The 26,446-nt window shown below is 49.5% G+C and overlaps 2 protein-coding genes across 3 annotated transcripts in view; one reads left to right on the forward strand and one right to left on the reverse strand.

The window, feature by feature from the left end:
• The window catches only part of PMFBP1 (polyamine modulated factor 1 binding protein 1), a 47,338-nt gene extending 38,180 nt beyond the window's left edge, over nt 1-9,158 (forward strand). The window contains exons 16-21 of the mRNA XM_045810296.2: nt 23-190; nt 1,028-1,131; nt 1,688-1,762; nt 3,945-4,183; nt 7,726-7,736; nt 9,003-9,158. Coding sequence (XP_045666252.2) covers nt 23-190; nt 1,028-1,131; nt 1,688-1,762; nt 3,945-4,183; nt 7,726-7,736; nt 9,003-9,158 — 753 coding nt within the window. The remainder of the gene's footprint in view (nt 1-22; nt 191-1,027; nt 1,132-1,687; nt 1,763-3,944; nt 4,184-7,725; nt 7,737-9,002) is intronic.
• On the reverse strand, nt 8,813-26,387 carry DHX38 (DEAH-box helicase 38). Of its 2 annotated transcripts, none has more exons than XM_087870559.1 (27): nt 26,142-26,387; nt 24,036-24,115; nt 23,242-23,429; nt 22,488-22,589; nt 21,793-21,940; nt 21,516-21,634; nt 21,295-21,371; nt 20,695-20,850; nt 20,014-20,175; nt 19,717-19,824; nt 19,220-19,332; nt 18,100-18,237; nt 17,516-17,702; nt 17,192-17,377; nt 16,676-16,816; nt 16,217-16,327; nt 16,013-16,129; nt 15,721-15,828; nt 15,214-15,326; nt 14,642-14,850; nt 14,395-14,549; nt 13,806-13,961; nt 13,574-13,708; nt 13,266-13,391; nt 12,652-12,747; nt 10,687-10,808; nt 8,813-9,306 (listed from the first exon to the last, which is right to left on the reverse strand). In XM_087870559.1, the coding sequence occupies exons 2-27, from the start codon at nt 24,077-24,079 to the stop codon at nt 9,222-9,224; spliced, it is 3,402 nt and encodes a 1,133-aa protein (XP_087726685.1). In that variant the 5' UTR covers nt 24,080-24,115; nt 26,142-26,387; the 3' UTR covers nt 8,813-9,221. The 2 variants fall into 2 exon arrangements, with proteins under 2 accessions (XP_087726685.1, XP_045666235.2); XM_045810279.2 differs by having other exon boundaries at nt 23,776-24,115.
• Nucleotides 26,388-26,446: the final 59 nt, after the last annotated feature.

Below are 26,446 nucleotides of genomic sequence, written 5' to 3' on the forward strand. Positions count from 1 at the left end.
CTTACTTTGCGCCCCTGAGCAGGTGCAAGCCTTCGACAAGAAGCTGGAGGAGATGAGCAACCAAGTGTTGCAGTGGCAGAAGCAGCACCAGAGTGACCTCAAGATGCTGGCAGCTAAAGAGGAGCAGCTCCAGGCCTTCCAGGAGGAAATGGCAGCCCTGAAAGAGAACCTCCTGGCAGACGAGAAGGAGGTGGGCACTCCTCAGCTTCCGGTCACTTCCTCCCAGATCCTCCCAGCACATGCACAACTGCCTAGATACTAAACCGACCTTGGCGGGGGTGGGGGTGTCTAAGAGCAAGGAATGGACACCCCCTAGGCCACTCTATTCAGTACAAAGTAGGGTCCGGGTGCTCTAAGGCCCACAGCAGTTTGTCTCAACCCAACTGTCTTCCTGTGCCTTCGTTGATAGAGATAGTGTGCAAAACAAAGGCCCACTCCAGAGAAGAGAGTGCCATCTAAGTCAGGGATAGCTGGTATACCAGCCATCCCTGACTTAGATAACCCCCTGGGCTGTCCTCCTCCAGAGCCCATCCTGACACTTTCACTTACACTGCAGCAGAATCTGCTAAGAGATCTTTGAGTATGCCCTATGCCCCAGTCTCTGAGCAGTGAAGTTCATGGCAGGAGGCCATAGGATATCTCGGTGTAGCCACAGGGCCTTTGCTCGCATTAGAAAAAAAGGCATCCATTCCTCAAGATATTTTTTCTTTCATCTGTTAAAAAATTGGCTTAACATATTGCTTTTTAAAAGCAAGATGTTTTAATGCCATTGCCCAAAAATCATTATTGTAAGTATACACATCTACTTTGTCTCTACTATAAACGGTGCCCTGCTCAGAGATGTCACCTTTGTGTGCATGCACTGCTGGAGGTAGAGATCCTGCTGTGGCAGGTCCAACTCTGGCCTAGGGTTGAACAGCAGAACCAATGTTTCTTCTTCCAGGAAGAGAGAAGAGAACTGATTTGGGAGCAGGGAGGTGACAGGCCTATACCCCCCCCCCAATCTCATTTTCTTCTTGTACCAAAGCCCTGTTGTGTGCCCCAGAGGTCTGCAGCTAAAGACACCTGCAGATTACGCCGAGAGAATGATCAGATTATGTCCAACATGGAGCAATGGGCAAAAGAGCAGAAGTAAGTACGGAAGTAAAAAGTAAGGCAGGGTTCCAAGGCCTGGGCTGAGCTGAGAAACTGCACATGTGCCAAAGAATAGTGTGTGTGTCTCTCTCTCTCTTACACACACACACACACACACAAACACACACACACACACACACTGCCCTCTAGGGAAATGAACTCAGTAAGAGCCCACATTCAAGAACTGGGAATAAGATGGAGGGGCCTCAACTCTTCGGGCAGAATCAGGAAGACCTGCTGACTTAGAAACAGGGCAGCTCCAAGATAAAAGGGATGCTTTGCTGTGGGTCAGATTTCCTCTTCCCAACCTGAAATCTGGCTTCCCTGCCTGGATCCCTTGAACTCACCTGAGATCACAGTGATTTTGCATAGTAATTGAGAATGGAAGTTTCCCTCAATTGCCAGGTGCTAGGGAGGCTCTAGCTCTGGAGAGTAGGTGACGAGCTGGGGTCTAGGGCTCAGCAGATGACTTGCTGAGAACACCAGCCTCCCAACCAGCCAGCTCGTGCTCTTCCTCATGTCTGGGAACTTTCTCTTATGGATTTTATTACAGGATCGCCAATGAGAAACTAGGAAACAAGCTCCGTGAGCAGGTCAAATATATTGCCAAGCTGACTGGTGAAAAAGAGTAAGTCACCCACACCACCCAGGCTGCTGCTTGGGTCCTAAGGAGAAGGGTCAGCCATGAGCCAGGGCTGGGTTTATCATTAGATACATACATCTGACCTCAGAAAAGGGCTGGGACTGTGGAAAGATTCCGGGTTATGAATCTGCATTTATGAGACCTTGGGCATATCACTTCACCTCTTTGGGCCTTCCCTCACCAACAATACAGAAAGGGGTTACTAGTTTCTATGCCCCTTCCCACTGTTACCTGCTATGATTCTCAGAGGACAAAAATACTAAGAAGGAAACAGGAACTGAAAGGCAGGGTAGAGGCTAAGCTGCTATAACAAAGAGACCTCCAAATGAAGGATCATAGAACATGGAAGAACCATTCCTGGGAGATGAAGGGTCCAGGCTGGTGAGGTTCCTCTGCCCCACATGGTCATTTGGGGACCTAAGTTCCTTCTACTTGTTGCTCCACCCTCCTCTGTGGCCATGCGTCATCCTCATGGTCAAAGGTGGGTCAGCAGACTGTGGTGTGGGAGGAGTGTTGGAAGTTTGGGAACAGAGATGAAAGTATGGATGTCTAAAACCAAGATTTCAGAGATGGTATAGCCACCGATAATGACAAGCTCCCAACCTTTTGTTAGGGAACACTTAGAAAATAACCACATTTGTTTGGCACAGTGGAAGAATTTGGGATGAGTTGTTCGTGATGAAGTTGACCAACCAGTGGCTGCCCCAGGAGCTGAGGGTGTCCACATCTCAGCACACCTAGAATTCATTCATCAGCCCCAGGTGGAAAGCTCTGTTCTGAGCTGTGACCACAGGATGGTGGCTGAGTTTAAGGAGAAGACAAGATCATTGGAATACATAAGTCAGGAATTGAGAGGCTTGGATAGCGTGTGCAGGAGGTTGAAGGCATGGGGAATGCTGACAGGAGTGGACCAGAGAGAGTAGCAGAGAACCAGGGAATGAGGCCATGGTGAGGACCCCGCCTCCAGGCCTAGTGGCATATGGAGTGTGGCGATGACACGACAGGCTCCAGGGGTGTCTTCAACACTGGCCAGGTTTATAGAGAGCAAGAGGGCAAAGCATAGGCCCAGAGAAGTTCAGAATGAATTATTTTATTTCCCTCTAGAAAAGACCATGAAATTTTCCACTAGGACAAAAGCATTTTCTGAAAGGGATTAGCTAAAAGAGAAATTGTAAAAATCTGAAGGTAACAGAGCATTTCAGGCTTTTTCTTATAGTGTGCCAAACTCCAGGAAGTTCTGTTTCACAAAGAACTCATTCCTGAGTTTGAACCTGTTTGAAGAAAAACCATCTTTTTATAATAATAATAATGACACAAATAATATTTATCTGTTACATGTGCGAGGCACGGTTCTAAGTGCTTTATATGTATTAGTTTATTTAATCTTTGTAAGAACTCATGAGTTCAGTACCATTAAAGTCTCCATTTATGGATGAAGAAAGAGAGGAACCCAGAGGCTAAATAACTTGCCCGTGGCCTCATGAATAGCCAGAATTCCAACTTGGAAGTCTGGTTCCAGAGCCCACAGTCACCCACTGCCTTCGACATCGGTTTGGAGAAATATGACCAGTTATGGAGCCACAGGAGATATGCTAAGTTCTTTCACCTCACCTACATCACTGCCACCATTTCTTTATCCGTAAGATGGGGACAAGTTACTTGCCCAGGCTCTCAACAGAGCTAGGATCCCCTGTGCCTTCAACCTTCCAGCAAAGGGAGGGGAAAGAACTTGGCTTTGGCATCCGAACTGGATGAAAGTGTTTCCCAGGCACAGCCGGGACAGCCCAGGCACATGGGATTGTTCATGACAGCCTTCCAGCTCTTCAAATCAAATTTCTATCATTTGTCAAACTGAAGCTTTAGATGAAGTGCAGAAGGCAGATCAGAGTCACCTGTCCCCATCTGACAGATATGAAAATGGGCCCTGAGCTGACCTAACGCAGTGGCTCAGAAGTACCGGTGTTGTGTCCGCCTCAATCCTGGGCTCGGCTTCTTCCAGAGAATACACATAGGCCTCCATTTCTCTGGAGTATGAGAGCACCAGCTCTGAAAAGACCTGGATGTCCATGGCCCTCCTTCCTGTGGCACCTTTATCTGCCCTTTCTGGTGGGAAACCAAGATGCTGAAGCAGACCAAACAACTCCTATCCTTCCCTCTCCTTCCCCAGCCACCTCCACAATGTAATGGTCCATCTGCAGCAGGAAAACAAGAAACTGAAGACTGAGATAGAGGAGAAGAAGCTGAAAACCGGGCACCCAAGGCTATACACCAAAGCCCTAGGTCCAAGCAAGACAGAGCCCATACAGAAGGGAAAATTGTGTGCCACCTTGGGCTGGAGGGGGACGACCCAGGATGTGAGCCAAAGAATGGACATCACCAAGTTTGTTGGGATACCCCACTGCTCAGGTATGTCTGCCATTTGTCTTTTGCTATGTATATGATCTCGTCTTTCTTAGTCCCATGGTTCAAAGAAATAGCAACCTCCTGATATTATTTCTCAAGAAGAGATCACTGGATGGGGAATTCAAAGTAGGAACTGGGGGACAGATCTTCTGTTTAGCTACTCTGGACCAGAGATCACTGTTTCCTTGTATGTTGAGGGAAGAGGTGAGTGAATTAAGGCTCATTCTTATCTAAGACTCTTTGATGACAGCCAAGTGTCTCATCTCTCAGACCTATCCCTTCCCCTGACCCAGTCCCTTTTGGAAAGTGTGGGGACAAGAGAGGCACAGACAGAATAAACATCTTCCTCCCGTAACGTGTTCTGAAAGCCGCACAAGAGCATCCCGCTCCCTTGTACAGCCTGGATCCATAGATACCTTTTCTGTCACCTGTAGACCCCACATTATCCCAGAGGGAAGAAGTCACCCCATGGCTGCCCAGCCATGAGGCCAGTCCTTGAGGAATCATCTCATTAATTTCTCCTCAAATCAAGACTGTCATTTCCTCCCTGTTCCTTCAGGTTCCTCATATTGCTAGAATCAGCACCTTGCCCTGAGCATCATTTCCACGTACGTTTTTCAGAGGACAGTGATTTTCCGTCCCTCTCTCTTGACCTGGATCAGCTCTTACAGGAATGTGTCAAGGTCCCTGCCTATTTTGCAAGATGTTAACATTTTATTGAGTTTTGCCCACTTTCTCCCGTGGAGTGAGCATTGGAACCATACTACCATCTCCAGACCCAAACTATAAAATAAAGACATGAGCATAGCAGTCTCAGTGAGCTCTTGGCGTCTTGCAGACATCTCTGCCCCCTCCAGCCCCCAGCAACATGTTCATCCCTGTTTTCTCTGGATTCTAAAAGACGTAGTCTCTTTCATATATATGGGAGAGCTGTAATTCCCAAAACAAGCCTCTGGATTATCTGGATTAGTTTTTACACCAACAAGAGATAATTAGCTCCCCCTTTATTTTTTCCATCTGTCTGGTATTTGAGGAAAAAAATCTTAACAACCTCAAAAAGGAAAGTAATCCCAAGATCCAAAAGAAAGGAAGAGAAATGAGTGATACATTTTCCGAACGGAGGAGGGAGATAGCCATCTGCTTTCTTTCCGCCATATTGCATTTCTCCTTTTAACAATTTTATTTTTCTCCCCAGCCAGCTCAATACAAGTAAAATTCCATTACAACAAACTCCAAGGACAGTTAAACTATGTTATTGTGGTAGGATTTTGTTAAACTGAATACATGTCTGGAATTTATATTCCTGGTCTGTAGGAAATTGAGAGAAATAGCTACTAAGGTAAAGTAAGAGAAAGAAATGAAAGAGTTTGCATCTCAGGGTAGGGCGGCAGGAGGAGTGAAGAAACCCATTTGCTGGTAAGGATTCTTAAATATTCTTGCCTCCCTCCCCAGCCAGACAAAAGCCAAGACATGTTACATAGCATGCCCCACCAGTACTTGGCAAGGGCAAATACCAAAAGTGCAGCGTGGGGCAGGAGTGACAGGCATCACTGATAGTCTCTGCTGTGACAGTTGTCTGCTTGTTTATGCTTTTTTTTTTTTTAAAGATTTTTATTTATTTATTTAACACAGATAGAGACAGCCAGCGAGAGAGGGAACACAAGCAGGGGGAGTGGGAGAGGAAGAAGCAGGCTCATAGCGGAGGAGCCTGATGTGGGGCTCGATCCCAGAATGCTGGGATCACGCCCTGAGCCGAAGGCAGACGCTTAACCGCTGTGCCACCCAGGCGCCCCGTTTATGCTTGTTTTTGACTATGTACCCCCCCCTCCATCGGGTTTAGAGTAAGGATATATTTTCCAGAAGAAAAAAAAAAGTCAAGAACCTGGTACTAATGAAATGATTTCCCGCTTCTAGCCTGTGGCCCATTTATTCAAACAAAATTTCAGTGTCATTAAAATCCCCAGTACAGTCTACTGAAAAAAAAAAAGGCATTCTGTCTCTATATTTATGAAAATGCATCATGTATGTTAGCCAAAGACAATAGTAGCTGGATACTTTGAATGTTGCATGTTTTTTCAAAGTTATCTTTCACTTCCTGTGGGGTGATTACACCAGAGCACGGCAGGTAGTGAGTTACGTGGAGCGAAGGGGCAGCAGAGCTGAAAAAAAAGGATATGTCATCCAGCCATCTGGCCTTGCAAGCCTAGCCAGGGAGATCTGATGAGGTAGAGGCGTTGAATTTAGGGAAATGTAATTTCTCTAAAGATAAGAGAAAGGGCAAGAAAGCTAACTATAATTCTGTAAGAAATAACCAAAGGGGTTTCTAAAAAAGTAGTTTGAAGAGCTAATAATAGAAATGGTCTCTGTATGATAGATTAATGATGGATTCATGTCATTATACGTTTCCCAAACCTGTGGAATATATAACACCAAGAGTGAACCCTCACGTAAACTATGGGGTCTGTGGGATCAGGTGTCAATGTAGGTTCATCGAGTGTGACAAATGAACCACTCAGGTGGGGGATGTTGATAGTGGGGAGGCTGTGCTTGTAAATGGGAAATCTTGGTACTTCCTGCTCAATTTTACCATGCACCTAAAACTGCTCTAAGAAGTAACCAAAGAGAGGAAAGAAAGAGTTACGAAGCTAGGACTGGCTTTAGCCAAGGGGATTGTCAGTAAAATAAGTGCTTCAGCCACCCAGTGGGAAGATGTCACTCAGATTCTGATACCTGGGGCCCACAGAATCCTTTGCAGCAGATCCTCTTCTACCCACCTGGAGTATAATTTCCTCCCCTGAGCTGAAGAAACCCAGAGCAGACATCAGCCACCACAACCTGCCACCCTAAAAAAGGGAAGGAGAAGCTCTCTGCACCAACCGTGATGCCCCATAAGCTCTTGGCTTTTGAGCCTTCTCTACACAGCCCAGTGGAGGAGGAAGCTTCCTGCCATAGACAGGACCTGGCAAGCAAGCTCTGGGGTCCCTAGAATGAGCCCCCATCTCAGCCTGAGACCCTCAACTGCTGACATCTTTCATGTGTCTAAAGTACCATTACCATCAACTAGGCATTTAAGGGGAGATGCACGTGACTGAGAGCAACAGGGGCCCCGGAAAGACGTCCGGCTCAGCGGCCTCACTGTTCCCTCACATCAGGAAGCCTGAAAGCCAGTCTCCAGAACCCACTTCAGGGCCATTGTCACAGACATGCTTTTGTATCTATAGGGGGGTGGAAATTGGTTACTATCTGAGGAAGAAATGGTAAGAATCAGAGTATTAAAGCTGGAAGGAACTTTAAGGTGGATCTGAATGGAAAACGTCCATAATTTAAAGAAAACATGAGAGAGAGAGGTCCAGACAGACTCTTGTGCAGAAGTCCCAACACCAAAACATTCAGGAAGCGCTTCTGGGGGGTGGGGAGCACCCCCACACACAGCCTGTGGCACCTGTATGTGCCAGGTGTCCTTGCCAGGTGTTCCTTGTTTTTAAATGAGAAGGTGGGGTTGACCCATGGTTTTCTTAACCTCTGGCTTCATTTTTGTGACCTAGGGAACTTGAAGGTAAGTTCATGACCAACGTCACAGCCTGTTCGTTAGTGACAAAGCTATATTCACTGGAACCTCAATTTTTGCCCTGTTCTGTTGCATCCCTAGCCCAAGTCTGTAAATAGATCACATACCCAGCTTACTTCTTTCCACAGAGCAGGTAGACACGTTCTGCTAGCCCTCCAACCTGGTGCCAAGATTAGAAGCCTTCCCAGATGAGCAGCCAGCAGCCCTGTCTTCACTCCAGAGCCATGAAAAGTCAGTTTCTACCTGAATTCCCAATAAAGGCAGTTAGAGGTAAAAAGAATGGAAGTAGAGGTGGTAGCTGGTGCTGGCTGGTGAAGCCAGGCTTCCAAACTCATCCATAAAACACTTAAATTTTAAATTCACATCCCAGGAACAAAGTGAGAAAGGGAATAGAAGAGTATGACCCAAGAGGCTGGAGCTTAGCACTGCTGGCCTGGGATCAAGGTGCTTCTGAGCCCCAGGCCAAGCCTGCCAGTGATTCAGCCCCCACACAGAACCTTGCAACCAGCACGTGCCAGAAGCCCCACCCCAGGGGATCACAAAATAAGGGCCACGGATGATGCAAAGGGCCAAATACCCAAAAAGCCACCTCAGCAGATACGGGCTGCTTAATAAAAGACTAGATGATCCAGCAAGGATCATCTTTTATGTGCAAATCAGTAAGAAATATTTTATACTGTTTTTGCCAATACGTCACCCTTCCACGTGCGGAGCAGAAACTTCTGCGATTCTGAGCAATAGCGCAGCCAACCCACCCCTGGGGAAGGGCAGAGGGTACACGGCTGCCCACCAACTTCCCACTTGGGCCACTGGCCAGCCTTGCCCTGCCCACCAGCTTTGGGAAGAGCAAGGTACCCTCAGGCCCCAAGCCATTATCCTTCCCTTCCAGTAGTGTCCCACCTTGCTAACCCTCCTCCAAGAGGTGCTACCTGGAGAATAGAAATAAGGCAACCTGAGGTTTTAGAAGGATCCATCCAAGGAAAGTCAAGTCGAAGTCCTGCCCATCTTCTTACTTATTACATGATTTAGGGCAGTGAGGGAAAAAGGAACAGTCTGAAATGCAATAACATTTTACAAACAATAAATTTATTTCCAAATCCTGAATTATAACCAAATTACAATTCCCTCTAGCTCTATTTTGCTGCTTTACACAGAATTTAAAAAACCATAGTCACGGCCAAGTCATTTATACACCAAGCTCCCAGGAATGGTTTATTCGGATACAATGGGTCTGGCCCCCTCTCCTGGCCCCAGCAGCTCTCAGCTGCTCTGCAACCCTGGGCCTGCACTGAGGAACTCCTCCCTCTGTTGCAGAGCTGGCCCCTGCAGGAGCTTCCCCCAGGGGCCATGATGTACACAGATGAAAGCGCGCAGATGAAAGGGTTTTATGGCAGGCCCCGGGTGCTCTAGCCACGGGGCTCAGGGGCTCAGGACTCAAGGCATAGCTGCATCCTCTGCAGGCAAAGCCTCAGCTCAGAGCCCAAAGCGGGCTGGCGTGCGGCGAGGGGTCATGGGTTCCCCTTGCTCCTTCCGGCCTGGAGTGTAGATCTTTGTAGACCTGGAAACACAGAAAAGAGGGATGAGGAATCACACTGCTGCTCACTCCAACCAGGAAGCACAGGAGAATGAGGCGCCTGAGGCCTTGCTGTTTCTAACTGGTATGGGAGCAGGCTTTGGGACTGGAGGGTCTTCTCCCCCAGCACATTTCCACCACCGCCCCCCCGCTGCCTTCCTCATTTGTAATGGGGAACAGAATAAAATATCACCTCATTCCGATATCCACCAAGGACTGTTAGGAGGTACGAAAGGAATTGTTAAAAAATCTACCTCCCAAGTTAGCTATGGAGGTAGCCTCCCAGCCACCTCACCAGGCTGCCCCTCCATCTGTCTAATAAAGAATCTAGCCGGCCTTTGTCCCCAGGTCCTAGTAGGCAAGATTTCTACCACTGAACCTCCCATGCACCTGTCCCCAGGTCCAGGGAGGTAATGTCTAAACCCCTGGGATTTCCCAAGGAATTGAATGTCTCTGTTACGCGTGGTGGGCCCTCAGACCACATCTGATAATTTCTCCTAACGAAATGATTCAGGATGAGGGCTGTCCTTTGAGCCTCATGGTATCAGCCCAGCCTCTGTGGAAAGAAGGAGACTGGAAAGTGAGTCAATCACATGGATGCTTACTCAACCCCTCATCCACATGAATGAAACCCCAATAAACATGGACACTGAAGCTCTGGACACTGCAGCCTCCCTGGCTGGCAATGCTCCGTGCATACTATCACACACCAATATGCCAGGAGGGTAATGCGGCCCTGAGGACAACGGAAGCTTTGTGTGAGGAACTATCACAGACCTCACTCTCTGCGTCTCTCCTTTGGCCTGGTTCTGATTTGTATCCTTTGGCTATAATAAAACCGTAATCATAAATACAGTACTTTCCTGAGTTCTGTGAGTTATTCTAGCAAATTAGTGAATGGGGGAGTCCACAGGGATCCCCAAATTTATAGCGAATTGGTCAGAAGTGAGAGTGGCCTTTGGCAACCCCCCAGCTTGCAGCTGGTGTCTGACTTGTAGGCAGTCTTGTGGAGAACCGTGCGCTTCACCTGTGAAGTCTGACCTAACTCCGGGCACCAGCAGAGACACAGAAGCCCAAGGCTCCAAGGCTCCCCTGCTGTCCCCACCGTGACTTCCAAGTCCTTGCTTGTCAGTGAAGCTGTAACTTCTCCAGCCCACCGCAGGCCTCAGTGCGTGACAGTGACCAGGAGCTGCAGATGTTTCACCACCCGTGACAGTGTCTAGAACTCCCCCCATGCCTCCATGTGGGACCGGTCAACCTCTGTCGCCATTCGGCCCTACAGTCAACTTCACTTAGATCACGACCCTGCATCGGGGCCTGCTCCACCTCCAGAGCCTCCCACAGACAGGCTCCATCCCAGCTCACCTGACACTGCCCAACGGGCTGCGCTTTTCCTGCTCCTGCCGTCGGGCTCGCAGCTGCTCTTCAGCCAGTGCCATCTCCTCCTCCATGGCAGAGGCTTCCTCTTTGGCCCGTCGGCGGTTCTCCTAGAAAAGAGAGAGACATACCGGGGACCAACCAGTGAGGAGGCCTCGTCTGCACCCTTCTCCCTGCTGCAAGCCAGGTGCTGTGTTCTCTGCCAGCTCTCAGAGCCGGGGCCACATGGCTCCCGCCCCAACACCAAGGCTCCCTAGTCTTTTGAGGCCGAAGCCTGTTGTCCTCATTGATTCAAGCCAGACACTACACAGTTCAGTCCTAACCCTGTCATGTCTCAGCACTCCACTCAACTCAGTCAGTACTTTCACTCTCTTACCAAGCGCACAGTGATGCCAGGAGGTACAGGAAACTGGGAAGACATGACCACCTGGCTGGGAAGAACACACTTAAGGAAGACGTGTGCGGGCCCAGTGTGGAGAGTACTGACAAGAGGAGAAGCAAGAGCCCTGCCAACACTGCAGCCCTGAATCATAGCTCCGAGCAGTGGCCATCCATGGACAGTAAGACCATGAGGAGACGGAGCAGCAGCTAGAGAACTGCTGGAGGGATCAGGCAGAACCACTGATCAGTCCCAGCATCCTCAAGAGTAGGACCACCAGACCTTACATGTTTCCTGACAGGATCGAAAAGGACATTCACAACACCACATGCATTTATGCACCTTTGCCCCAAACAGCTAAACCTGAATCCTACCAGGCCTTAAGATTAATTGCTATTTTGTAGAAATAACATGGGATAGAGGCACAAGTTAAACACCATCATGAAAAAGCAATCGGCCAAATACAGAATGTGGAACATTCTACAAGTGACCCGGTTTCTCCAATAAATCAATACCATAATAAAGAATGGGGGCAGAGCATGTTCTAGAATAAAAAACTTAACAAACATAATAACTAATTGTAATGTTTGGATCCTAATCCAAGCAGATCAATCATAAAAAGTTATCTTTGGGAGAAAAGGAGAAATATGAATAAGGACTGGAAACTTAGATAACATTAAGGATTAATTTTGTTAAGCAACAATGGCATAAAGGTTACATTTTGAAAACAAGTTTAAGTCATTTTAGAGATGCTTATTCAAGTTTTTATTGGCAAAATAACGTGTCTGAAATATGCTTTAAAGTTTTTCCAGAAAAAAAAAATGGTGTGTGGAGGAGGGTGGGAACAAGCCAAACCAGACTGACCAATGTTGATCGTTATGGAAATTAGGTGATGAATTCATGATGGCTCCCTATACTGTTTTTTACACTTTTATGAATATGTGGACTTTTCAGTAATAAGGTTTTTTTTTAAAGGACTCTCAATTGCTTAAATGTCCAACTCTTGATTTCAGCTCAGGTCATGGTCTCAGGATTGTGGGATCAAGTCCTGAATCAGGCTCCGTGCTCAGAGTGGAGTCTGCTTGAAATTCTCTCTCTCTCCCCCTCTCTCTCTCTAAATAAGTAAATAAAATCTTTTTTTTTTTTTAAAGATTTTTATTTATTTGACAGAGAGAGAGATAGCCAGCAAGAGAGGGAACACAAGCAGGGGGGAGTGGGAGAAGAAGAGCAGGCTCCCAGCGGAGCAGAGAGCCCAATGAAGAGCTCAATCCCAGAACCCTGGGATCATGACCCAAGCCGAAGGCAGACGCTTAACAATTGAGCCATCCAGGCGCCCCAAGTAAATAAAATCTTAAAAAAAAAAAAAAAAAAAAAAAAAGAATGCTGGGCAGACCAAGCAACTGGAGCAGATAGTGGAAATCTAACAGACCAACCTGGCCCGATCACAGTTTTTGTGTTTGAGAGAGAAGTAAGGAGAGTAGGGGTGAGATGATGACATTTCTTCAATACTAGGGTGAGGGGAAAATGGATCCCACACACAAGGAGAACCTCCATGGAAAGCGTGGGATCCTTACCTGCCGAGACTTTCCTGCCTGTTTCACGCTGTAGAACATGGGGCCGAGCTCCGCCAGCCACTCTCCATCCACTGCGGTCACACACTGCATGTACTCCTGCAGGCAGAAGGATCACAAAGTGGTGGTCACAGAAGAGCCAATGCTTTGGGCTGTCCTTCCCATACAAGTCCACAGTTAGGACCTATGTGGGAAAGGCCTGACCCCCAGCCCACTGAGGCTGAAAAAGACAGACACAAGCCCCAGACATTGGAATTTTAATCCTTTCTCCCATTCAAATTCCTCCATGCTCGAAAACATGCCCCCTAGTATCCAAGAGGAAAGGCCTAGCCCCTCAGAAGGCCCATCTAATGACACCAAGAGGGGTTGATTATCGCAGGCAGGAAGCAGGAAACAATCCCGCTGGGATCGCTGAGGCCACTGTCATCTAAAGGTTAACTCTACATAAGTTTCCCCCAAACCCAACTGAAAACCAATCTCTCTACTCCCCTCAAAGCAACACATGTGGCCTCAAGTCTCCCGAGCTCAAAACTCATACTGGAAGGCAATGAAGGGTTACAAAGGCCTGGCCCAGCCAGGTATCCTACATCACACCAGCTCTGTCGGAAAAGACTCACCTTGGTAGTCATGACCAGCTCGTGATACACTATGTAGTCTGGGGTGTAGCCCATTCCAAAGAGGGAGCTGGTGGGGTGCAAGTGGCAGGGCATCCCTGTCCGGATATTCACATACTCCCCAATTCCCTAGGGAAGAGACATAACAGGTAGCCACATCAAAAAATTGCGGCCCCACGTGGGCAGCCACTCGATCCCTTGTCTTGACAAAGGCCTTGGTGGGGAAAGCCCAGATCTGCAGGACTGGACAATGAGAAAGACCTTTGCCCTGGAACAATTACCAGGCCAGGAAAGGGCTCCTCCGGGCTCACCTTGAGCTTGGCTGCCTGGTGGAAATAGGCGGCACAGATACACTTCCTGACAATGTCCCAGTCAGTGCCACACGAGGCCAGGCTCATCCGCTGCTGCACCATGATGTCCTTGAGCTGAGCCCGCACCTCCCGGACCTAGAGCAGGACACGGAGCAGAGAAGGATGGAGCCCCCCTCTTCCTCCCTACCACCCCTCACCCCAACATCCTGCTCATCCGGGCTACTGCCCCTACCTTTCTCATGGCCTTGGCGTGGATAAAATGATCATTACACCAGATGGTGGAGTAGTTATTATTCTTCCACTGCAGATAGACATTCAGGTAGGTCAAATGATCACTCTCGGGGACAGCAAACTTCTCCCGGATCTGATCACTCTCTTCCTCTCGGCCCTAGGAAGGAAAAAGGACCTTCACTCCGAGTACAGGGAGTCCAGGCCCGCTGAGAAGACCCTGCCCCTAGCTGCACACACAACTTCAAACACGTCGATATGTTATCCTGACAACACAGGGAAATTACGTAGCTTTCAACAAAATATTTACTCTAAAACATGAGGGCTCAGGCACAACTGTTATCAGAAGATAAAAAATGCTCTTGCCAATTTCCAAATCACTCTCTGAGAACCCCTGATCTAGCCCATGCTTTCCCTCACCCCAACCTGCTTACCAGAAAACAGCAAGATTATTCTTTGGAAACTTGGGACTCCTGTCCCTCCACCCCATGTTAATGATACAGAAAGAAACCAGTCCCCTCCAGTCCCTCAAGCTCCCGTAACCTGCGCGGCGGCCACTGGGGTAGGAGAAGCATGGGCCGACGTGCCCCCACCTTGGGCCTGTAGAAGATGGCCGGCACGGAGAGCATGGACACGATGAGCAGGATCTCCGAGCTGCAGCCCATGTCACAGGACACAATCAGCATCTTGGACAGTGCCGGGTCCAGCGGGAACTCCACCATGAGCCGCCCCGTCGAGGTCAGACCACCTGGGAGAGGAGCAAGTGCAGATATTGAGGGGACGCGGTGACGCCAACAGAGAGAGAAGCCCACGTCTTCCCCGGCCGCCGGGCCCGCGCACCGGTGTTGTCCAGGGCGCCGAGGATCCAGAGCTGGTACATGGAGTTAAGCATGTTGTCCTCGGGCGGCGGGTCCATGAAGTGGAACTGCAGCAGGTCCTGCACGCCGAGGGACTTGAGCAGCAGCACCACGTTGGCCAGGTTGGTCCTCTGGATCTCCGGCACCGTGGTGGTCAGGAGCTCATTCTTGTAGGCACTCTGCGTGTAGAGCCTGCCGGGGACAACACCGGGCCCTCCTGAATCTCCAGCAGGCCAAGGTGGAGGAGCTACGCTGCCTCAACTGTCCCCTGCACCCTGAAGGGAAGTGTGCTGTGCTCCAGCGCGGGGGCCTACCGCACCAGGCTGCCTGAAGCCCAAAGGCGCTCAGACCACAGCTGCCTGGAAAGGCTGCTGCTTCTGCTCAGCAGCAGATGGCGAGAAGACCAACACGTGCCAGTGCTGCCACCAGTGCCCAGCCTCAGGGATCCTGGGGCCAGCATCCTTGTGCGGGCTCACAGTCCAGTGCCCACCGCCCAGCTCCACAGTCCGCCATCCTGGTACTGCCCCAGAAAGCAGGCTAGCACAGGGCTCCTACCTGAAACACTGACCTGGGCCCGTCCTGCCAGCACGCCCCGACCTCTGGTTGGCATTGGCCTGGCTGATGGGGTAGATCTGTAGAGCATCCATGCCAATCCTGGGGTTGAAGACCTTGGAGGGGACAGTAAAGAGCTGATGAAGGAGAGAGCAAGGGGCAAAGGGAGGCAGCCCTGAGACAAACACAGACCAGCCTAGGCTGCTACACATCACAGAGCACAGTGTTCTAGCAATTCAGGCGACCAGGAACCGTAAGCAATCTCCCCCACATATATCAGCTCTGTGATCTTTATTGAGTTATTAAATCGTCTACTTTGTGGTATTATCACAAAGACTGAATCAGTCAAGTGCATGGCAAAATCAGCACTCAAATGTTAGCCTCTGAAATAGCACCAGCACTTCGGAGTCTATCCCTACTTCATGCGCTGAGGACCCGGGGCCTGCCCTCCCACCTGCTGACCTACTGTGGGTGATGGCCCACGGCCCCAGTGCCCGTGTCTCCCCTTACCTTTAATTTGCAATAACCAGAGTCAATAACAAACATGATGCCATCGACAGTCAGAGACGTCTCAGCAATGTTGGTGGCAACGATACACTTCCGAACGCCATCCGGAGCCTAGAGCCGGGCAGGACATACAGGGAGGGCAGGCTGTAGGCCCGCAGGTAGGACAGACTCCACAGGGGAAAGAGCACAACCCCCTCCCCCAACAGAAAAGTAACACCCTCTCTCTCGTCCTCCTGGGAAGAATCCAAGGAGACCCAAAGGTGGGGACCCAGGACAGACTTTCTTGCTGTCGCACCTTCTGGAAGATTTTAGCCTGGAGGTCAGACGGCAGCTGGGAGTAGATGGGCAACACGGCCAAAGCAGGTGCATTTTCCAGTTCCTCCAGATGTTCCACAATCTGGTCTGAGGTCACCTGAGGGCAGAGAGAGGAGCCATGAGCTGCCAGAGCCCCTCACAAGCACGACACTACCCGTTCATCAGTCATGACCAAGGCACACACCTCAATGTCCTCTTGTCCAGGCATGAAGATGAGGATGTCCCCAGGGGCCCCTGACAGGTGCACCTGTAAGGACTGCTTCACTGCAGCCTCCACGTAGTCCTCCTGTGGGGTCTGCAACACCAGCCAGGGACACAGTCAGAGGGAAGTTATCAAGGGAAATGCAGGCCGGCACCCCTATGGGAACCAGTGGCTAGTCACTGGTGTGGGGCTGAGGGGGTGGACGTCCAGGGCTACAGATGGGCCTGCCTGCCCTCCCTGGGCCCTGCACTTCTCCTCTAATAAAACTAAACCTCCCCCAGAGTACAGCCCTTTATCTCCGAGCCCTAGAGCTAGCTGCAGGTTGCCCCATCTACCCCATGGTACCCACAAGACTCTTCCCAGCTCAGTACCCTAACCCACGCCCTCCAGCTGGGTTCCCATCAGAGGTCAGGATCAGTTCAAAAAAGGAGGCCTTGGTACCTTGCTGAAGAGAATGTCAACAGGAAAAGTACGACCAGGAATGTGGAAGATGGGAACATTCCCAAAAAAGGCAGCAAATTTCTCTGCATCCATAGTGGCTGACGTGACAATGAGCTTCAGGTCTGAGCGCCGAGCCACCACCTAAGAGAAGAGGTCAGTCTGAGGCTTCCCCAGAGATTTGGAACCCTTGGCACCTGCTGCCCAGTCTCATCAACATTACTCCCAAATGAAACGGAGACCGAAGCTGACGCACTGGCACATTAGACTCTTAAGAATCCTGAAGACTGAAGCCAGGGAGCCACAGACAAGAGAACCACAAGTCACTACGCTGAGCAAGAACAGAGTAAACTACAACACCGGGTCTCAACCTGGAGGCCTCAGGGAACGCTCTGGCCTGTCAGAGACCCGTCATCCTCCCTAGGCAAGAGCCTAGCCCAGGGAGCACCTGGGTCACTAACTACCAACAGCGCGCTGCTCAAAGCCCTGGGGACACAGACTGTACCCTACAGCCCTCACCTCCCGGAGCAGCCCAAAGAGCACATCCGTGTTGAGGGAGCGCTCGTGGGCCTCATCCATGATGATGGCACTGTAGTGATCCAAGTCCGCTTCCCGGAGCGACTCCCGGAGCAGGATCCCGTCCGTCATGTATTTGATCAAGGTGTTTTCTGACGTGCAGTCTTCGAAGCGGATCGCATAACCCACCTGAAAGTCAGAGAGAAAGGGCTCAGGAGAAGCCCTGGGCCCTAGCTCGCTGCTGGCACACCCCATGCTGGGTCCAGGCCTTAGCAGATCAGCTCAGACAGATGGAAGCCACACAGCTCAGCCCTCACATCCACTCACCTCCTCACCAAGGTTTCCCCCCATTTCTTCACTGACTCTCTTGGCCACAGACATGGCAGCCACACGCCGAGGCTGGGTGCACCCGATCATCCCGTAGTCCGTGTAACCGTCTTCATGCAAGTACTGTGTCAGCTGAGTGGTCTTACCACTTCCTGTCTCTCCAACCACGATCACAATGCTGTTATCTCTACAAGGGAGACAAGACGAAGGGCCCATCGGGCTGAGTGGAAGGCCACCTGGGAGCCTCCGAAAAGATGGGGCCACCTCCTATGCCCACATCTGGCTATGCAAGGAGCACGCCTGCTTAGAAAGGTGGATTTCCCTGGGAAAACAGCCCAGAACCAAGACACTTCCTAGAAAGTCTAGAAGACAGTGGGGGTTAAACAAGTGAACTATAACAAAACAGTGCTGTCCTGCCTGCTTCATGCAAGTAGCCCAGGGCACCCATGTCACATTAAGAAAGAATTCTTTGTCTGCTCCATCAGATGCAATGCCCCAAAGCAAAAGAGCTAGCGAGTAAACACGAGGGACAAAGGGGACACCTGATTCAACAACGGCCCACCCAGGCCCTGGGCAGGAATTACCTGATGATAGTCAGTAGTTCTTGCTGCACAGCAAAGATGGGCAGGTACTGCCGCTGCTCCAGAATGGACTTCTTTTTGGCAAATTCGCTGCTGGCTTCGCTCTTTTTCTTCATGTGATCTGCAAACTTCTGCTCTGTCCTGAGAACACACAGCAGCCTAAGCACCCTGCACAATTTCCCACATTGTTCTTCCTGACTGGGTTCCTGCCCTTCTTCCGACACCCAAGAACGAGAACTACCTCAACAAGACACACAGAAATCTCTGAGACCCCAGAGCAGCCAGGTAACCTGAGATGCTCCTCACCGTCACCCCGGGACAGCCAACAACCAATGCCGGAGGGTTAGGTTAACTACAAGCTAACAAGGGCTGATCGGGAGTACCCACTTCTCATTTGGGTCATTTCTCACAGGTACAGAGACTCTTCACTCGGATGCCAGTTCAGCAAGACTTCAGAATGTTCAGAGGATGAGACTCACGAGAGATGTTTGAGTCCAGCCACCTACCCAAGGTGGGAACCCCAAAAAGCAGCTAGCTACCACCTGCTTAAATACCTCCATGAACAGGGATATCACCCTCTGATAAGACAATCCTTTCTATTTTCGAACCACCGTTAAAAGTAGTTCCTCCTTCCATTAAACTGAAACCTAAGGGAGCAAAGCCCACCTTCCAATACTGAACATCTGAAATGCACTTAAACAGAGTGGCTAAGGTACTGGGCTCCGAAGCGACACTGTCTGGGTCTCATCATCACTCCACCACTTATTAGCTGGGTGACCTCAATCCAGTTACTTAACCTCCCTGGGCCTCATCCTCCGCACACAGAACATGGGAAGGACAGCACCTACCCCATGGGACTGTCGTGAGACTGCAGGGAGAGAGCATGTGCGAGACTAAGGCCAGCAGGCAGGGGTCGCGCCTACAACAGTAGCGGTGGTGGCAGTAGGAATAATACTCAGGAAAAGCTAAAGATGGCAGGAGAGAAAGACCAGCAGGAAGGGACCAGAAGGGACCAGAAGACACAATTTTCCTATTCACGAACCAGAAATTCTACTGTTCCCCAGCAAGTGTCCTTGAGTGCCCCAGTCTTTGGAGACAGCCCATTGCTAACCAAGACTCCTACCTATAGTCCACTTTACCATCTTCTGTCAGAACTTTATCTGGCTCTTCCTCTTTTTTGACACCCATGATATCGCCTAGCTTGGTTCCAGCCAGCTCCCAGTGTTTGTGTTGAGCCTGAAAAAAATACAAAACATAAGTTGGCTCCATTGTGTAACACACTGTGGTCAATGGAAAATCAATCCCACTTGACAAGACGCTTCATCCAGCAGGTGGTAAATTTCACAAGGCAGCAGTGGCACTGAGCCTGCTTCCCCATTTCAACCTCAAGCTCCCCAAGCCTCAGGTCCTGCGGTTGTCTTCAGTAAAGCCCCGGGGGAGGAACACAATCCCCTCCTCCAACAGCTCTTTCTTGCTCTGTGAGTGTTCTTGAACTTCCAACAGGAACCCTACCTGTGAGATCTAATACAATTTCTAAAAAGAAAAGAGAAAGACCAAAAACAAAACAGAACAAAAAACTCACAACAGAGACTCCCCAGCCCCAAATGACATGAAACCAACCTTTTTGCGTTCCTTCTGCTCCCTGTGCTTCCGCACTGTTTGACTGCCCTTCCGAGCAATAATGGCCAGGTCAGAAGTGGCATCCTTGACTGGAATCACAGGCTCTGGCTGCGGAAGGTTGAGGAAGAAGAGAAGTTCCCCACTAATGGTTGAACTCAACAGGAAGGTCCACTTCATAGCAGCCCCAGTAAACGGAACAGACTGCTACCCTATCAGGCTGGGGCCTTTCTCCCCCCTCTTTCTTTTTTCACTTTAGTTCTATCTGAGCTGGCTCCTCTCGGGCCCCAGGAGCCTCACCTGCTTGGTGAAGACGATGCGCCCATCAAGAAAGGGAGGAACCAGGTTATGCACCATCAGATGCACCTTGGCCGCGCTGTCCTCCTCGAAGTCCTCGTCTACCTCCAGCCGATGGACCACCCCACTGGTGAGCATGCGGTTGGTCTCCCAGCGCTCATTATCCTGCGATGACACAAAGGGAGACCATGCTCAGACTGCAACCAAAAGGCATCCTGAAAGGTCACCGGGCAAGTCCATCCATCGAGTCCTGACCAAGGGCCTGGGGACGCCACAGAGGTGTCCCGGGCCTCTGTACCCTGCAGCTCCTTAGAAAGCAGAGTCGCTAATCCCAAATCACAGACAGTATTTTTTCCAAGAAGCAGCCCTTTATATCTAAGTCAGAACCTTTATACAGACAGACACATGGCAAGTGTCCCCAGCCCCACTGAGACACAAAGAACACAGTGCCAGGACCCACCCTATCAGTTCCCATCCACAGCCGCCCTGGAGGAAGGACTGCAGAAGAAAGAAGTTAGAAATTGGGAGTTTATCTTAAGCTGCGGAAAAGTTCCACGCCCACCCCTCCTCTGCCTCCAGAGGTACAGCGACACGCGGTACACCAGCAACAGGGAGGCGAGTTGTGCTGCCACCACGTGCCCCCGACTCCAGCTGAGTCAGCTCCAATGACTGTGGGCAGCCCACCTCATTGATCTGCCTCCGCTGAGCCGAAATGCGCTTCTGCTTCTGTTTATGCAGGTGCTGCTCCCGCCTTCTCACGTAATCCTCCGAGGAGTAGGCCAGGGGATTGTGGAATTCATCGTATCCCTCATCCATCATGTACCAATCCCGGTCTGCTTGCTGTAGCACAGGGGGCAAAGCAATGAGAACGAGGGACAGATGGCGTTTACGTGAAAGACAAGGCCAGAGAGGAGAGGTCTGGGAAGAAGTCACTGGTGTGCAGACGGGGCCGGGGAAGGGCTGCCCTGCTGGAAGATGAGCCACCTAGATGAGAACTACGAGGACTGACTAGTGACGGCACATCTTACATTTACCACACGGTGGCACCAGCACTTAACTAGAAAGTTAGGTCGGCCCTGCATCCGGTGAGAAGTTTCCCTGGGAGCCTGTGCCTCTGTAAACAGATTCCAGGGCTTCGGGACTGAATAGGACTCCGCTCCCGAGACTGCCCCGTGTTAACCTCCATCATCAAAGTCTAGCTCCGCTGGAGCGTCACTCATGGCCCACTCGCCTACAGAGGGCCACCACCCCTCGTTCAGTCCCTCAGAGACGTCCAGCTTTTACCCTCTGGTCATCCTCCCATTGCTGTCGTTCCTCTTCTGTGTCAAACGAAATTCCCTCTTCACCATCCTCGCGTCTTCCTGAAGGAGAACACGTAGCAGGTCAGTCCCAATGACCCTAGCTCATCCCCTAGGGCCACCATCCCTGTAGAGCTGCACTGCTTTGCTCGGCCCACCAGGACGAGCCATCCTACTTTCCTGTCTCTTCCTCCCTCCCTGCCTTACCTCGGCCCCTGGACAGACGGGGCGTGGACCCCAGGTGTCTTCTGTAATCGGCCCACTCGTTGTATTTGTAGGATGGGGTTGGCAGAGGTGTGTCATCTGAATACCTGCTCCTCACAGACCTGGGCAACAGTATAGCCAGCATCACTTAGCAGTCACTAAGCCGAGACATGTTCCCCAGCTGCCATCTGCTCGCCCCGCCCAGATCCCCAGATCCCTCCTCACGTCCACCCTTTGCCACCCACCCAGGGAAACCAGGCTGCCCTGCCCAGAACATCACCTATCCCGATCGCGACTGGACTGTCGGTGGCTCCGCTCAGAATCCCGATAGGAGGGTGTCGGGGAGGGCGATTCCCACTGCGAGCGCCTGGAGGAGCCATAGCCACTGTCCTCTTCCTCCCAGGTAGACCTTGAAGGAGTAGCAGCATCTGGGGCCACAAAAAACACAACCACCAGAAACATCTAGAGCTATCAACCAAAAGTCAATTCCCCAAATTTCTTTCTTTTCCGACATATAAACTTCGTATCTATTTGTAACAGGTAAGATGGTTAGGACAGTTTTTAAAGATACCTGGATTTTAATGGTCCAGTTTTCATGGGTTTATAACATTTTTCTTTTTTTTTTTTAAGTGTATTTACAACATTTGAAGGAACAGCCAAGTTCTCTCAGCAAACATACTCCTCCTGGATAAAAATAATTATTTGTAATAAATCCTCTTCCCCAGCTCCCTATTCTTTCCTGCCATTTGGCAAACTGGCCATTCAGCCAACCAGCCTATCAGCTTAAAGGAGCAGATGCATCTCGACAAGGCCAGGGCCCCCCCACCTGACTCAGAACCAAGTAGTCCAAGAAGTTCATAGCAGAATCAGCAATTCTGACTCTGTCCACAGCAAATCAACTGAGGACGGGAGTCGCTTACCCCGCCTTTTACACTCAACCCCTCACAAATCACCACAAGCGACAGCTCAGTCTACCTTTAGGTCGGTGTCTCGGGCTCTCCGGTTCATTTCTTCTGCTGCGCTCTGAGCCTCCATCTCGCTCAGATCTACTGCTGTGTCTGCTTCTATCCCGCTCATCTGTCAAGAGCCACACACAGAGCTTAGGATATATGTGTCCCATCCTAACTTCCACCCGTCTTCACCCTAGAGAAAGGACAGGCCTTCCCACTCACTCACAGGTGCAACCTGCACTGCTCTAATGCGATCCATGGGCTCCTGAAACTCACATATCCCCATTCTTTCAAGGGGAAAAAATAGTAACTGGCTAGAAAGTTTCAAACTCACAGTAACAGTTATTTTCCTGCAAGAATTCAAAAAACAATAGTTACAAGTCTACAGTGAATAGATGCTTAAGAGTTACAAGTCTATAAGCTATAAAACTTAAAACAATACTGAGCAAAGTCAGCTTTGGCTTTTATGTGTAGCTTTGCTCCACAGCACTGTCCTTTCTCTATCACCAACACTGTTATAAATTCTGATTTCTTAGATGTATTACCCATTATCAACTTTACCACCAATTGTGGTGATAAAATGAGGACCACACACTCAAGCAAAGCAGCTTTGTTGCAAGTAACAGTTCTTAAACTGCCTGCTATTACCAATCCTGACAAAATCAAAGCCAACAGGGCTCCCTAATTATTGGGCATTAGAAAAACTCCTGCAACAGGAAAGAGGCTGACATGTTAATTCAAATGTTTAACAAGCCATAGGAACTATGCCGACCAGTTACCTCTGTCTCTCTTGCGGTCACAGTCTCGATCCCGTGATCTCTCTTTCTTCCGATCCTTTTCTTCTTTGGACGAGGCATAGACACCATGTTCCCGCCGCTCCCGCTCTCTCTGCCGACTGCGTTCCCAAAACTCTTCACTCACACCACCAGGATGGGATGGAGTCTCTACCCGAGCAGATCGATAATGTCTGAAACAGGGAGGGCAACTGGTAAAAGGCCCTTCCATAGGAGAAAAACCTTGCCCCCAGACCTCTGGCTGGCTGACCTGTCCTTTTCCACTTTATCTCCCTGCAGGCTTACTTACAGCAACAACCCAAAGCACTTCTAATCCCCATCCTCTCTTCTTTAGCTGCCTTTGAATGTTCCCCACAAATCTGAAGAAAACACCAATTCCTATCTACCTTCAATATTACAGAATCATAATAAAATCATAAAGGTCTACATGTCCAAGAAGAAAACAGACATAAACATGAGACGTTATTTTCTGGTCTCCATTCTCGTTCCCTTTGGGTCAACCCATCCTAGAGCCTTTACCTGTCTTTTCGGCTATGTCGGCCAGCTTGGTCACTGCCCTCCTCCTCAGCATCCCTCTGGTCATCCTTGCTCTCCTCCCAGTCCTTGTAGGAAGAGATTCTGGACTTCTTCTTGTCCTCCCCATCATCCTTCTCCTCTCGCTCCCTTCGTTTCAGGGAAGCTAACAAGTCCAGTCCCAGCAATGAAGGGCGGGGGGCAGGGGCCTTGAAAACATGCTGCTCACTGGCTGCACTTTTGGTCTTGCAAATAAGACCGCCAACCTGAGAGTCCAGATCAGTGCCTTCCAATCGATGGATCGAGGCATCCTCGCTGGTGTCCTCCATGACAGGCTCTGGAATGTCTGTGGAAGGAAGACAACCCATTTTGTACTGGATGTAAGATGTACTGCTATAACCCAGGATAACTGTAGTTAGAAGTATATTCAGGGGGCTAACCTCCCCATCAAGACCAGGCTTTGTTTAGCTACCTCTTGCCAAGACCTTTCCATTAAGTTACTGACAATCTCAAAAGATCCTCCGACTTCCACCCCAACACACATCAGAAATAGACACACACACACATACACACACACACCAAACACCAGGATCCAAGAGGGTATCATCCACGCAAGAATAGACCTCACTAAGGGACACCTGCTAGAACATCATAGCATCTAGAAAGGGACTGGAGGGGAAACACCACTAGATTTTAAGTCAGAATCCTCAATTAGAATGCAAGCTTTTGACATTTTCTACTTGTATGATTGTAAGCAGATAATATATGGTTAGGCATAATTTCTATATCAGAAATACTGATTTTTAAACAGAAATACTTTTTGCTTTATCTAATCCATGGAGTTATTGTGAGAATCAAACACTAGAGTGCTTGTGAAAACTCTCTGTAAGCATACAATGTTACGTAAAGGTGTTACATTATTTTATTTGCTGTGCTCCCATATACCAATAGGGGCTCAACATTTTCTACTTGAGTTCTTCTAACTCTCTCTCCCTTTAAACTACAGATACAGTAGAGGCCACACTGGGGTATAAGGCTACCATCCATGTGATCCATACGTTAATGGCTTTTTGGGGACCAGTTGTGTTTTGTAGAAAAAAATTACCTCACTGCAGTTGAAATCTGTTTAATAACAATTCATGTTCACCAAAAATACTGATGAGAAACATTAGGTTAGGAAATGGTGTTCCCGAAAAGTATTAGGGTGATTGTAAGATTTCCCGACACTCAACTTGTAACAAATTCCTCTTTACCTCCCATTACACACCATCCACTTATAAACATACACTGATTTCTGTGTGCTTGGATAATTCTTTCAGCAAGTCAGTGAAGCAAAGGCACTGTCAAGGTGTTGGGTACCACTGGAATCCAGAATGTTTTGCCCAGCTCTAATTAACATGCATGGCTCTATAGAGAAATAATGCCAAACATACTGGACACATAATATGAACATAGATACAAGAGTTGCATTTTGAAAAAATGCCATCAGGCATAAGAGAAAACGGAGAGCTACATATTGGTGACATCTGTGTGCATGTGAGGAAATCTAAATAAGAAGGTAAACATGTTCTGCTCAGCAGTAGTCTGAACTAGAAAATATACTCCCATAATAGGAAAAAGAGAAACTTGTCTGCTTTGCTGTTGCTGTACCCAGGCAAAATAAACGTTTGATGACTAAATGGATGAATGAATTTAAACTGATGAATGGAGAACGGGAAGCCAAACATTTCTAGAGACAGCAAAGGAACACAGCAACAGCCCAGGACAAGGCATCCGACAATACTTAATTAGCTCTGATTATAAATAAGGAGTTAAAGGACTGGATTCTGGATAATGATAAAAGACAAAGAAGCCACAGAGGAGACACACACAAAAAACCCAACAATTTATAAAAATTAGATTTACTCATTCAACAATTTTTCATTGACTGCCTTCTATGAGCCGGCTGCTGTTCTGGGTAATAGGAATGGAACAGAGAACAAAATAAAAATCCTCGCCCTTTAGTAGCGGAGATCACCTAGTAAAGACACCACTATGACAGAAAAAAGGGAGAGAGGGGATCCCTACTTGTGCTCGGCCTCTGCCTGGGAGGGGGCTAATGCAGAAACCTAAGGAAGGGTGCAGGGTGACCCCTGGACAGCATCCCTGCACCTCCGTGAGGCCGCGCCAGGCAGCAGGATCTGACCAGATCAAGGAGAAAGGATGGGCCAGGCCTGACCAGCGCAGCATCTCTAAGGTGAAAAAGGCAAGTTGAGTGGCACGGACAAGACTTTGCAAACCCGGGCAGGAACCTGAGCGAAGGACCGATATCCGCCGCTTGGAGCTGCCATGATTGTGGAAGGGCAGGTCAGGAAGGAAGCAGGGACACTCACCTCACCAAGCCCGACTCTCAGGACCTTCTGTCCCTGATTTTGGGGCTCCGGCACCACCACCCCTCACTCAGACGGCCTTAGAGATCCAGTACCAAACCTTGAACGCGGCCATTATTGTCCCATAATACCTTGGGCGATCCCCTCTATCCATCCAAAGATACCATCGAGTGCAGCCCGGAAAAAGCCGGTTCCTCGCTCCAAGGGCGGGACCGAAAGCACTCAAGGCTAGAGTGTCCTCCTCTGGAACTCTGATCAGAGAGACTTCCGAGTCTCGTTGCAACCAATCACACTTAGTCTGAAAGGCG

The sequence above is a fragment of the Ursus americanus genome, chromosome 21, assembly GCF_024610735.1.
Source record: "Ursus americanus isolate L20-20 chromosome 21, mUrsAme1.1.p, whole genome shotgun sequence".
In the NCBI taxonomy this organism is placed as follows: domain Eukaryota; kingdom Metazoa; phylum Chordata; class Mammalia; order Carnivora; family Ursidae; genus Ursus; species Ursus americanus.